General features: G+C 38.3%; 1 protein-coding gene and 1 long non-coding RNA gene across 2 annotated transcripts in view; both read left to right on the top strand.

The window, feature by feature from the left end:
- Positions 1 to 14,521, top strand: part of LOC138171930 (uncharacterized) — a 615,043-nt gene that overhangs the window by 250,569 nt on the left and 349,953 nt on the right. The window lies entirely within an intron of this gene.
- The window catches only part of RAD51AP1 (RAD51 associated protein 1), a 29,633-nt gene that overhangs the window by 8,569 nt on the left and 6,543 nt on the right, over positions 1 to 14,521 (top strand). The window contains exons 3-4 of the mRNA XM_069101478.1: positions 4,180 to 4,327; positions 13,471 to 13,574. Coding sequence (XP_068957579.1) covers positions 4,180 to 4,327; positions 13,471 to 13,574 — 252 coding nt within the window. The remainder of the gene's footprint in view (positions 1 to 4,179; positions 4,328 to 13,470; positions 13,575 to 14,521) is intronic.

Below are 14,521 nucleotides of genomic sequence, written 5' to 3' on the forward strand. Positions count from 1 at the left end.
CATAGCCAGTAAGTGTCAGAAGTGAGATTTGAACCCAGACCTTTCTGATTTCAAGATCAGCACTATACATTACACTACCCTGTATCTTATGAAAGTAAATTGCCTCAAGTGATGCCCCCATAACCAGGCCAAAAGGAGCTGCAGGGAAGCTAGTATCCCTGCCTTCAAGTCTCTGAAAAGTAGAGTGGAAGAGGGTTTAGTTGTGTTCTGCTTGGCTCCAGAGGGTGAAGGTCCCATGATGCAGTAGCAAGAGTGCCATCTTAAAGTCTGAGCATCAGGATTCAGATTACAACCCTGCCACATACTTTTGGACCCTGGGAATGCTATATAGCCTCTTTAAAACAAGGGCATTATACTAGGTGATTTCTAATGTCTTACCTATAAAGTTTTGAGCCTATGAGGTTTCTAACAGAGCTATCCAAAAATAAAATGGGCTGACTTTGAAAGTAGTAGATTTCCCCTCACTAGAAGTCTTCAAGCAAGGACTGGATGATAATGTCTTAGTATGTAGTGAAGAGAAATTCTTGTTCAGGTAACCTTTTACCAAGTGTCCCTTTCAAGCCTGAGAATCTGAGCTTCTGTTAAACCTTAAGATAGGTCCTCTATTTTTTTTTTCCCTCTTCATCTTGTATGAAACTAAGAGTACCACTGTTTTTTTCTCCATAATCTTATTGTGCCTGCTGTTCTTTTTACATGTTGGAAACTCCCAGATATTTTTCAAACAGAGTATTCTCTAGTCATATGAATAGGCCCTGAGAATCTGTTATTTCAGTTAGGAAGTTGAAATAAACATTCTTTGCTAGTTGATGGTTGATGTTCAATGTGATTGAACTTTTTTGATACAGACCTTCAAAAATAGTCCCCGTGGATCATCAGGTTACTTAAATGCGTTATTTTTTGCCTTAGACTTTTGTATACCAGTATAATTGACATTGTAGAATTCCAGGTACTTGGTCCATGACAGGTTGAAATTATATAGGTGTTAGTTATGAAAAAGTTGCTACGAACTGGGCCAATTAGGACACAATGAAATTGTTTGAATAAAAACTCTTAAGAATATATGCTTCAGGGGCGGCCAGGTTGCTCAGCAAGTAAGAGAACCAGCACCAGTGTTGGGATGACCTGGGCATCGAATCTAGGCTCAGATACTTAGCACCACACCCAGAAATAACTGGCCGTGTAACCTTGAGCAAGTTACTTAACCCCAGTTGCTTAAAAAAAAAAAAAGAATATATGCTTCAGAGTCCTACCAAATTCTTTTTATGACACAAATATGGTACTGATACCTAAATCAGGAAGAGATAAAACAGAGAAAGAAAATTATAGACCAATTTCCCTCATGAATATAGATTTTAAATAAAATATTAGCAAAAAGACTACAGCAACTTGTCACAGGAATAATACACTTTGATCAGGTAGGATTTATTCCAGGAATGCAAGGATGGTTTAATATTAGGAAAACCATCAGTATAATTGATCATATCAACAATAAAACTAGCAGAAACCACATGATTATCTCAGTAGATGCAGAAAAGGCTTTTGACAAAATACAACATCCATTCCTATTAAAAACACTAGAAAGTGTAGGAATAAATGGAGCCTTCCTTAAGATAATAGCATCTATTTAAAGCCATCAGCAAGTATTATATGTAATGGGGATAAGCTAGAAGCATTTCCAATAAGATCAGGGGTGAAACAAGGGTGTCCACTATCACCCCTCTTATTCGATCTGGTACTAGAAATGTTAGTAGTAGCCATTAGAGAAGAGAAAAAGAATCAAATTAGGCAAAGATGTGACCAAGCTATCACTCTTTGCAGATGATATGATGATATACTTAGAGAATCAAGTAAAAACTACCTGAGACAATAAATGAATTTGGCAAAGTTGCAGGATATAAAATAAACCCACATAAATCCTTGGCATCCCTGTATATTTCTGTTTGTTTGTTTTGCTTTTTGGAGGGGGAGGGGAGGGCAATTGGGGTTAAGTGACTTGCCCAGGGTCACACGGCTAGTTTTTGTACGTATGTGTCAAGTATCTGAGGCTGGATCTGAACCCAGGTCCTTCTGACTCCAGGGCCATTGCTCTACTCACTGCACCATCTAGAGGCTCCCTGTAGAGTTCTAATGAAATTCAACAGCAAGAGATAGAAAGAGAAATCCCACTTAAAGTTATTGTAGACATTATAAAATATTTGGGAATCTACCTACCAAAACAAACCCAGAACCTATATGATCACAACTACAAAACACTTTTCACACAAATAAAGTCAGATCTAACTAATTGGGAAACCATCAATTGCTCATGCCTGGGTTGAGCTAATATAATAAAAATGACAGTTTTACCTAAATTAAATTATATATTTAGTGCCATACCAATCAATTTACCAAAAAACTACTTTATAGAGCTAGAAAAAATAGTAACAAAATTCATTTGGAAGAACAAATGGTCCACAATATCAAGGGAATTAATGAAAAGAAATGCTAGGGAAGGTGGACTAGCTATACCAGATTTTAATCTGTATTATAAAGCAGCAGTCCTCAAAACTACTTGGTACTGGCTGAGGAATAGAGGAGTGGATCAGTGGAATAGATTGGGTACACGAGACTCAGCAGTCAATGACTATAGTAATCTGTTGTTTGATAAACCCAAGTTTTGGGGATAAGAACTCACTATTTGACAAAAACTGCTGGGAAAATTGGAATATAGTATGGCAGAAACTGGGCATAGACAATTATCTAACACCATATACCAAAATCAAGTCTAAATGGGTGCATGATCTAGGTATAAAGGCTGATACTGTAAGCAATCTGGGAAAGCAAGGAATAGTTTACCTGTCAGATTTGTGGAGAGGGGAAGACTATATGACCAAACAAGAATTAGAGAGCATTATAAAATGCAAAATGGATAATTTTGATTACATTAAATTGAAAAGCTTCTATACAAACAAAACCAATGTAACCAAGATTAAGAGGGAAGTGGGAAGCTGGGAAAGAATTTTTACAACCTATATCTCTGATAAAGGACTCATTTCTAAAATATACAGAGAATTGAGTCAAATCTATAAGAATACAAGTCATTCCCCAATTGATAAATGCTCAAAGGATATGAACAGGCAGTTTTCAGAGGAAGAAATTAAAGATATTTATAAGCATATGAAAAAATTCTCTAAATCACTATTGATTAGAGAAATGCAAATGAAAACAGCTCTGAGGTACCACATCTCACCAGTCAGATTAACTCTAAGATGACAAAACAGGAAAATGACAAATGCTGGAGAGGATGTGGACAAATTGGAACACAAATACATTGCTAGTGGAGTTGTGAACTGATTCAACCATTCTGGAGAGCAATCTGGAATTATGCCCAAAGGGCTATAAATAATTTCATATCCTTTGACCCAGCAATACCACTTCTAGGGTTGTATCCCAAAGACATCATAGAAGTGGGAGGAAGACCCATATGTACAAAAATATTTATAGCAGCTCTTTTTGTGGTGGCAACGAAATTAAGGGGGTGCCCATCAATTGGGGAATGGCTGAACAAGTTGTGGTATATGAATGTAATGGAACACTATTGTGCTATAAGAAACGAGGAGCAGATGTACTTCATATTTACCTGGAGAGTCTTATACAAACTGATGCTGAGTGAGAAGAGTAGAACCAGGAGAAATTTATACACAATTACAGATACAACATATGTGTGATGACCAACTTTGATAGACTGTGCTCTTCTCAGCAATGCAGAGTTATAAGTCAACCCCAAAAGACTTGTGATGGAGAGAGATGTTTACATCCAGAGAAAGAACTAGAAAGAACTGAGTTTGAATCCAGATTGAAGCAAACTACTGGATTTTTTTCTTTTTCTTGTTTGATTTTGTTTCCTCTTTCCCTTTGTTCATTCCATCTGATACAATCCTTTATAACCTGACTAATGTCTAATGTGAAAGTATTTGCAGATCCTATACTTGATTGTATGCTGCCATGGTGGTGGTAGGGTGGGAGGGAGGGATTGAGAGAAAATTTGAAACTCAAGGAATTGTGGAACTGAATCTTATAAACTAAAAGTAAACAAATTAATAAAGAAAAAAAAAGAATATGTTTCAAAGACTTGAACTGCTAAAATACCTTCATGAATTTTTTCTTTTCTTCTCCTAAAAAAACACTACATACCTTAAGATGGTGATGATTTTATTCCTTGCACTGCAACTTCAAACAAAAAATCAAAAACACCAAAGGGAACAAAACAAGAAAAAAAAGAGAAACCAAAATCAAAATATGGCCACAAAGAAGAATCTACACTCCAAGTGAAAACACCTAATAAAAGGTAAGAGATGAGACATGAATGAAATAGTTTTTTATATGAAATAGGTTAATTGGCATGCAGTTATCTGAGACTCAATGGTACAGTGGATAGAGTGCTGGACATGGAGTCAGGAAAACTTTTCAAATCCTGCTTCAGACACTTATTAGCTCTGACATTGGGCAAGTCATTTAAACTTTCTAGCCTCTTTTTCCTCATCTTTTGAATGAGAGGGCTGGACTTTATGGCTTCTAAGGTCCCTTCCAATTCTAGATTTATGGTTCTAGGAAATGGTCTATTCCCTTTCTTCAGATGTCTATCAAAATGACATTTTTCAATTTTTTATTCTGATAATCTACTGGAAAGTATATCAGAATCTTAAAAAGAAACCTCAAACCCCCCCTAAACTATCCATTTTTTAGCATCCCAGTAATTATTTATTCAGTTTTTGCTTGAAACTGCCCATTGAAGAGAAACCTACAAATTACACCACTTTCCACCTCAAACTCCTTTCCCCATCTCTAGGCAGCTAATTAATAATGGATTGCTCAGGTTGTTTCTTTATATCAATCTTAAATATGTCTCTTTGTAACTCCTACCCATCAACAGCTCCTAATTCTATACTTAGAGGTCAAGCAAAACAGGTTTTATCTCTTCTGTAAATAAGCCTTCAAATATTTCAAGGTAGTGGTTATGTCTCTAGTAAGTCTTTTTAGTTTCCTGGCTAACCTCCCCACTTTTTTCATCTATCCTTCATATAGCATTCATTCCATTCCTCTCCTCTGGAAATGTTCTTGTTTCCTAAAATGTGCCCAAGACTTCATACAGTGCTCCAGATGTAATCTGACCGAGTCAAGCTCTAATAGAGCCATTACTTCCTGGACACTCTGTCTCTCAATAAAGGAGAAAGTAAATTCTTGGAGCTACTGTATGACTTACATTACAAGCAACAACTCTGCCAATACATAGATGAGCAATATAACATATCCTTACCAATTTAGTTCAGAAGATGGTCTGGTCCTGGGCTGGTCCTGCTTTCAGTCCATCCCTCATAGCAATAATCTAGGGAAACAACGACTTGTGGCCCTACCAGTTGCCAACCAACTGCTACTTGCAGGATAAGAAAGCCAGCCTAGCTGAAACAGGAGAGCACCCTGAGAAGTAGCCAAAAAGCAACAAGTCAACCATGACCACCATCTCAATCGCCAGCCCCCCACAACCCATGATGGAGACAGTTCAAGACCTTGAACGCAAGAGTCCTAGGTTAACATTGCTTCCTGCCTAGTGCCAACAGTCCTCGAAATAATCTCTGTGGAGATGCAGTGTGGCAACTGCTCCTCGGGATACAGCCACAATTCTGGAGACCTGTTAAAAAATCAAAATGAATATGGAAGTTACAGCAATGTAACTTTGATTACTTGGGAGAGACTTTGATTCAAGTCTGGCTCTGATACCTACTGGTTGTGTGACCTTGGGCAAAACACTTAACCTCTCACTTTTAACTGTGTTGTAATTTTTGTATCTAGTTTTCACTTCCAATGGGAAACTAAAATCTTAAGAAACTGTTTCACTGGTAATTATATAACATTTTAGGGACTAGGATTGTGTTTTAGGCTATATTTCTATTTTAAGCAATCAGAAAACTTAAAACTAAGAATTAATATTTATAGAGTCAAATGAGAGGCAGCATAGGTTAAAGCTAACTTCAAAGACAGGAAGATTGTTATTCAGTCTTGCCTCTGGCACTTACTCTGTGATCCTGTACAAGTCACTAAACTTCTCTTAAGTTTTGCAGAGAAAGTTCCCATCTGTATTGGTAGAAGGAATTATTTATACAACCCCTTATGTCAATGAAGTCACAGCTCAGGGCCAAAAATAAATAGGTGAAACAGGAATGAATATGATTTTGTATTTGCATATGTACAGTTTATTCTTTGTATTGCTTGGTTTCCCTTCTGTCTCATTATGTCTACTATCATTGAAAAAAGCATTGATACCCTTTGTTTTTACATAAATTTTCTGATATATCCTTTCCCTTTTGTCTCCACCTTCTCCTTTTCTTACCTTATAACCTTTCTATATCATCTCCCACTATTGCTTCCTTTATTCTAGTCTTTGATGTTGAGGTAGTCTTTCTCCTTGTTAAGGCTCAGCACTCAAGCCCATTCCCTTTCATTTTCTTCCAATAAATCATCCCTACCATAATGCCTTCTCTCTATTCTTTTTTTTAAAAGCATTTGGGGTTAAGTAACTTGCTCAAGGTTACACAGCCAGTTATTTTTGTGTGGGTGCCTAGTATCTGAGGCCGGAACCAATCCCAGGTCTCCCAACACTGGGGCCGGCACTCTTACTCACTGTGCCACCTGGCTGCCTCTAAGCATTTGGGGTTAAGTAACTTGCTCAAGGTTACATGGCCAGTTATTTTGTGTGGGTGTTAAGTATCTGAGCCTGGAACCAATCCCAGGTCTTCTGATTCTGGGGCTGGCACTCTTATTCACTGCGCCACCTGGCCGCCCCCTTCTCTCTATTCTTAATCCTCTCCCTATTGATTGACACTTTCCTTGCTGCCTACAAACATACCCAGATCTCCCTCTCTGTTTAACAGAGAGCAAGCCTTCCTCTGGGGGGTGTCTGGGTGTTCAGAGAAGACTAGTGTCTCTGGTATGAGGGCTACTTTTCAGGGCCACTTTGTATCTTTAGTGTCTTCTTGAACCCCAGCTCTCACTTGTGACTCTAGAAAGTTGTAGCAAGCCAAGCAGCCTCACCTAAATAAACTGTTTTGGCAGATAGGTTAAACCAGGGTGAGGGTAACAGGGGCCTCAAACCTATCAGGGAGTTAGGGGGTATCTACCACAAGCATGTGAAGACTTCCACCAGAAAAATGGGCAGATGAGAATAATTTGTTCCAGTTTCCATGAAGGTGGTTGAAACAGGTTCTGTAAAGTGCTTAGAGCTTGGTTAGACATTGAAGATGCCAAGGTCATCCATTACATCCCAAACCATCGCTCGTTTTGACTTTTGTCTTGTCGTTGGACTCTGATGACTTTGGAAGAGAGAGTAAGGTTGATAACTTTGCACTACTCTGCCTCATTTAAATCTAATTTATGTGCAAGTCAAAAGACATCACCCATACCATTTTCCCATTTTTATCTACCTGAAAATCCTGTGGTGATTGGCAGGTAACAAAGCAGTAAGTGTGGATACACTGGGAGCTATAGTCACAGCCCTGCACACAGGTAGCTGTGTCCATGACCTGAAGCAGCAGTGGGATTCTGCAGTCCCCTAAGTGTCTGAGCAGCCTTGTATAAGGCCAGCACTGCTCACCTTCTGGTGTGAGGAAGGTGCTAGAAGAGGTACTCTAAAAATTGTCTATTTCATCTAACCCTGGTCTGCTTACTGAGTCGGGGAATTCTACCCGGTGATCAAAACACAAAAAAGTGTACAAAAACTTCTATTGAGATGATTCCACTCAGCACTGGCACACATGTGCACAGTTATGGACAAGAAGATATCCAGTAGACCAAAAAAATAGACAGCTCTTATTGCAAGAGAACTCAGCAGATATCACATCCAAATAGCAGCCCTGAGTGAAACAAAGCTGGCAAATGAAGGCCAGCTTACTGAAGCCAGAGCTGGATACGTTTTTTTTTAGACTGGCTGCAGTGATTGGGAGCACCACAAAACTGGTGTAGGTTTTGTAATCAAATCTAATCTCATCAGCAAGCTTGTGTACATCCCAAAAGGAGTAAATGATAGGCTCATGACAATGCAATTGCCACTTACAGGAAAGCATCACTCCACAATAATTAGTGACTATGCTACCATCATGACAAACTCTGATAAGGTCAAAGAAAATTTTTATGAAGACCTGGAGACCCTCATCATCAGTATGCTAAAAGAGCTTATAATTCTGGGTGACTTTAAAGCCAGTGGAGGCACAGACTATCAGACATTGCCAGCATTCCTTGAGAGGAATGGGATCAGAAATGGTCAGCAAAGGTCTCTTACTGAGGACTTGTGTGTCTCAAGACCTTCTCTTCACCAGCACTATCTTCTGTTACCTAAATGCAATACAGCTTCATGGAGGGACCCTCAAAGTAAGCATTGGCATTTAATGGACTATGTCATTGTAAGGAAAATCTCAGGATGTGAGAGTGATGAAGATAATGTATGGCACAGAGTGCTGGACTGACCATAGACTTATTCTCTCTAAGCTAAACATTTGCATTCAGTAAAAGTTTAGAGCATTTCTCTGAGTGTGAACAACAATTTGTTGCTAACTTGGAGAGAAAGGCTAAGCCAATACACAGGAACAGCGGAGAAAAGGATTGGTCAGTTTTCAGATATTTAGAGTACAGCTACCACATTTATTCTTCTGGGCCAGAACACTTGCAAACAAGATTAGTTTGATGAAAATGATGGAGAAATTCAAAAGCTGCTAAATGGGATATAAAAAAAAAAAAGAGAGAGCTCCACAGTGTTTATCAGCAGGATAGTTTGTCTGTCTGCGAAGGCAGTGTTTAACACCATCAAAAGTAAAATGCAAGTGAAGCCTAGAGATATGCATGATTCTTGGCTCAGTTAAGACAGAGGATGAAATTCAATTTTTTGCTGATAGCAACAATCCAAAGTGCTTTTATGATTCCCTGAAGGCTATTTATAAACCAAAGATCTATGGTGCAACTTACTATTAAGTGCTAATGGACCCATATTGATTAGTGATAAGAACATGATCCTGGAGAGATGGGCTAAACACTTTCATAGCATTTTCAACAGACTCTCAGCAGCCAATGCTAAAGCCATTGACCACTTAACCTCATGTTGAAGTCAGTTCCTCTCTAGCTGAACTTCCAACTGAAGAAGAGGTTTTGAATGCCATTAGGGTCCTCTTATGTGACAAAGTACCTGGTGCTGATTGTATTGCAGCTAAGATTTATACATTAGGGAGTCCACTGCTCATACAAAAACTGACTGGAATCTTCTGGGTTATATGGCAAGAAGGGGGTTAATCCCCCAAGAGTTTAATGATGCCTCCATTGTCCATCTCTATAAAGGTAAAGGAAACAAGTTGTCCTGTGACAATCACAGGGGGTTCTCTCTCTTAGTCATTGCTGGCAAGGTTCTTGCCAGAGTCCTTCTTAATAGTCTGATCATTTACTTGGACGATGGTCATCTACGCAAGAGCCAGTATGGCTTCAGAAAGGGCTGAGGGATGGTCAATATGATGTTTGCTGCCCAACAACCCCAGGAGAAATGTCAGGAGCAGAACAAAGGTATGTACACAACAGTCATCAATCTGACTAAGGCTTTTGATATTGTCAGTTATGAGGGCTCATGGACAATCAATGCAAAATTTGGTTGCTAGGAGAAGTTCATTAGTATTGTATACCAGTTCCATGATGGCATATTTGCATGGAGTAAAGCAAGATTGTGTGCTTGCTCCCATGCTTTTTTTTTTTTTAGTTTATTTATATTTAGTTTTCAACATTCATTTCCATAAGTTTTAAATTTTCTCCCCCTCCCAAGATGACATGCAGTATGACATAGTCTCTACAAATACATGCCTATTAAACGTATTTTCACATTAGTCATTTTGTATAGAAGAATCAAAATGAATGAGAGTAGTCATGAGAAAGAAAAACAAAACAAAAAAAGCAAATAGTTTGCTTCAATCTGCATTCAGACTCTATATTTCTTTTTCTGGACATGGATGGCATTTTCCATCATGAGTCTTTTGGAATTGTTTTAGGTCCTTACGTTGCTGAGAAGGGCTAAGTCAGTCATCATCACACACTGACTGTTACTGTGTACAATGTTCTCCTGGTTCTGCTCACCTCACTCAGCATCGGTTCATACAAGTCTTTCCAGGTTTCTGTGGAGTCCTCTTGTTCATCATTTCTTTATAGCACAATAGTATTCCATTACATTCATATACCACAATTTCTTCAGTCATTCCCCAATTGATGGGCATCCCCTTGATTTCCAGTCCTTGGCCACCACAAAAAGAACTGCTATGAATATTTTTGTACATGTGGGTCCTTTTTCCCATTTTAAAAAATTATCTCTTTGGGATACAGCCCTAGAAATGATATTGCTGGGTTAAAGAGTATACACATTTTTATAGCCCTTTGGGCCTAGTTCCAAATTGCTCTCCAGAATGGTTGGATCAGCTCACGGCTCCACCAACAATGAATAAAGGTTCCTACTTTCCAACATTTATCATTCTCCTGTTTTGTCATGTTAGCCAGTCTGATAGGTGTGATGTGGTACCTCAAGAGTTGTTTTGATTTGCATCTCTCTAATCAGTAGTGATTTAGAATCACTATTAGTGGCCAAGAACTGGAGATCGAAGGGATGCCAATCAATTGGGGAATGGCTGAACAAGTTGTGGCATATGAATGTAATGGAATACTATTGTGCTATAAGAAATGATGAACAGGAGGACTTCAATGAAACCTGGAAAGACTTATATGAACTGATGCAGAGTGAGGTGAGCAGAACTGGGATAGCATTGTACACAGTAACAGCCACAATGTGGAAGAACTGATCTTGATAGACCTTGATTGCCTTTCTCAGCAATACAAGGACCTAAAACAATTCCAAAGGACACATGATGGAAAATGCCATCCACATCCAGATAAAGAACTATGGAGTTGGATTGCAGAGCAGTTTGCAGACTCTTTTCTTATTTGTTTTTATTTTTCTTTCTCTTGGTTTTTCCCCATTCATTATGCAACATGACTAATGTGAAAATGTGTTTAATAGGAATGTATGTGTAGAGCCCATATCAGATTGCAAGCTCTCTTGGGTAGGGAGGCAGAATGGAGGGGGAGAAAATTTAAAACTTATGGGAGTGACTTAGAGCATTTTTTTCATTTGACTGTAGATAGCTTTAATTTCTTCCTCCGAAAACTGCCCGTTCATATCCTTTGACCATTTATCAGTTGGCTCCCATGCTTTCTTAGGACGATGTTTTCAGCGATGTTGTTGGATATCTTCAATGATGAAAATGGCATCAAGGTCAGCCACCATACTGATGGTAAAGTATTTAACTTGAAAAGGCTATAAGCCAAGACAAAAATACAGGAAGAGTTGGTGCACAACTTTTTGTTTGCAGATGATTGTTTACTTATTGGAGCCTTTGAGGTTGAGAAGCAACAGAGTGTGGATCAGTTCTCTGCCACTTGTCCTAATTTTGGTCTGATAGCATTAAGAAAACAGGTTCTCCACCAGCCAGCACCATACCATCCATATGCAGAACCATTGTTTACAGTAAATGGGGAAATCTTGAATGCTGTGGATAAGTTCACTTACCTTAGCAATATACTTTCCAGGGATGTACACATAAATGATGAGGTTGACACTTGTATTGTCAGAAATAGCTCATTTGTTTGGGAGACTCCGAAGAAAAGTGTAGGAGAGAAGAAGTATCAGGCTGAATACTAAACTGAAGGTCTACAGAACTGTTGTGTTGATCTCATTACTGTATGCCTGTGAAACCTGGACAGTATACCAGCACCATGCCATGAAACTGAATCAGTTCCATTTGAATTGTCTTGGGAATATTCTGAAGATCACCTGGCATGATGAAGTCCTGGACCCTGAGGTCCTTTCTTGAGCTGAGCTGCCAAGCATTCAAACTCCATTGTGGAGAGTACAGGTCTGATGGACTGGCCACATTCAAATGCCAAATGTACGTTTGCTTAAAAGACTATTTGTGGAGACCTTACACAAGGCAAGCACTCAAACAGAGGTCAGAAGAATCAGCTGTGAGATGTAGAGACTCTGGTGCAGGACCACCCAGCATGGAGTGCCTCCATCAAAGAAAGTGCTGTGTGCTCTTATGAGCAAAGCAGAATTGTAGTAGCACAAAATAAACATCAGATGTACACATTTTAAAACATCTCTACTCCAAATGGTCATATGGACCATTTGTGCCTGACCTGTGGTAGAGCCTTCTGAACTAGTATTGGTCTGATCAGCCACAGTCGAACACAACTATACCTTGACCCCAACATAGTGATGTCATTTTGGTCTTCTTCCGGCTCAAAGGACAACAGCCAACTAACCTGCCTTCCCCTGTAGCTATTGTCCTATGTCTTTCCTCCCTTACTTAACTGAACTCCTTAAAAAAGGTTCAGATACTTGCCATTGCCACTTCCTTCCTATTACTCTGTTCCTAGCTCTGAAATCCAGCTTCCTGCCACATCATCCTTATTTCCAAAGTTACTAGTGCTTTCTTAGTTGTCAGATCTGACCTTTTCTCAGTCCTCTTCTTGACATTGGGAATCACTCTGTCTGGATACTCTGTACTCTGAGGTTTACCTGGGTCTCAATTTCCTCATCTGTAAAACGAGAGGTTTTGACTAGATAGCCTCTTGAAGTCTCTTCTAACTCTAGTTATATGAACATGTGACCTTCTGACTTTATATCAATTCATATGCCTTTCCATGCTTCTCTTTATTCATCATACTCATTTTTGCAGCGTTTTATTACATTCATATACCATAATTTGTCATTCCCCATTCAAAAAGCATCCGCTTTGTTTCTAGTTCTCTGCTACTACAAAGATGTTTATGAAGATGGGACTTTTTAATTATTGACCTTGTGGTCATTTATGGGTTCTCTGAGTCATAGATATGGACATTATTTTAATAAATTTTTTTTGCGTGATTTCAGGTAATTTTCCAGAGTTGGACCAATTCACAACTCCACTAACAGTGTATTAATGTGCCTGTATTTAAGTCCTCTAGTTATTCCCTCTTTTGTCATCTCTGCCAAACAGGCTAACATGTAAGGTGAAACCTCAGGGTTGTTCTGATTTGCATTTCTTTTATTCCTAGTTTCTTGGAGTGATCTTTCTTATAGTTGTTAATTTTTTGTGATTTTTCTTTTGAGAACTTTTTGTTCATATCCTTTGATCACCTAACCAAGGGCAAAATTACTTTTAATCATTTGTGTTAGTTTGCTATGTATGTCTTGAATAGCAGACCCTTATTAGGGTATTTGATACAAGATTGTTGCATTTTAGAAATGTACTATCAAAATACATTTAGCAAAAGATACTTTTCATGAAAACCATTTCAAAAAAAGCTCGGAACTGTGCTTTTTAATTGAAATGATTGGCAAATATAATTATTATTTTTATTTGCATGGTTATATTTTAGGATGGCCTTGGATGACAAGCTCTATAAGAGAGATTTAGAAGTTGCACTAGCATTATCAGTGAAGGAACCTTCTATAGCAACTACTGATATGCAGAAATCTCAAGGTAAAGATTATTTTATGCACATATATATTGGAGAGGCAGCATAGTGTAGACAATAGACTGGTAGGCTAAGGGTCAGAATTCTTGCTTCTTTACACTAACTATGTGATCCTGGGTAAATTAACCTCTGTGTGCCTAGGCAATTCTCTAGGGCTTTCTACTGAGTCATAGATAGGTTGAATGCTTTGGTGACAGGCCCTGGTTATTGAAATCACTGATCTTTAAAGTATTGACATATATTTAAAATCAATCTACTTTATTCCTTTCTTGGATAGCCCTATAGTAAGTACACGGAGGGACCACTGTGTTCATCTGACAAAAGTATATATTGGACTTTTAATTTATGAGGGCTTTTGGTATAGCATTTTGAAGAGTGGTCTTCTGCATTTTGCTGCTTTCAGGAGGCCAAGTAGCCTTTATTTCTTATTCTGCTTATCTTATCCCAGAAGAAAATCCTAATCACTTGGTTCTTGAAATGATAATGATAACTAATATTTATATAGTGCTTTAAGAGTTACAAAGTATTTTGCATTTTTGTATTAATATTATCCTCACAAAAACCCTGTGGGTTAGGTGCTGTCATAAACCCCATTTTATAGGTGAGGAAACTGTCATTTTGGTCCTCTTCATACTTGGCTTGCTTGAGTTCACACAGATAATGAGTTTCTGAGGCGGAATTCTAATTCAGATCTTATTGAATCCTAGTCCAGTGCTGTATTTACGAGATAACTTAGCTTCAGATTACTTTGTAATATAACACAGAATTTTTCCACCTCAGATTAAGTGAATTTGAACATTTTCCCATATATTCTTTTCCTGAGCACCTATTCCCCACATCCTACTCTCCTATATAGATTTGTTTAATATGTATTTTAAGTATACTAATAATAAGTTTATTTTGGTGGCATATTTAATAGCTATTATGACATTTATGTAGCAATTTAAGATTT

This window comes from Petaurus breviceps, unplaced genomic scaffold, assembly GCF_028583685.1.
Source record: "Petaurus breviceps papuanus isolate PSGF00001 unplaced genomic scaffold, PetGlider_PUasm1.0 470, whole genome shotgun sequence".
Classification (NCBI taxonomy): Eukaryota; Metazoa; Chordata; class Mammalia; order Diprotodontia; family Petauridae; genus Petaurus; species Petaurus breviceps.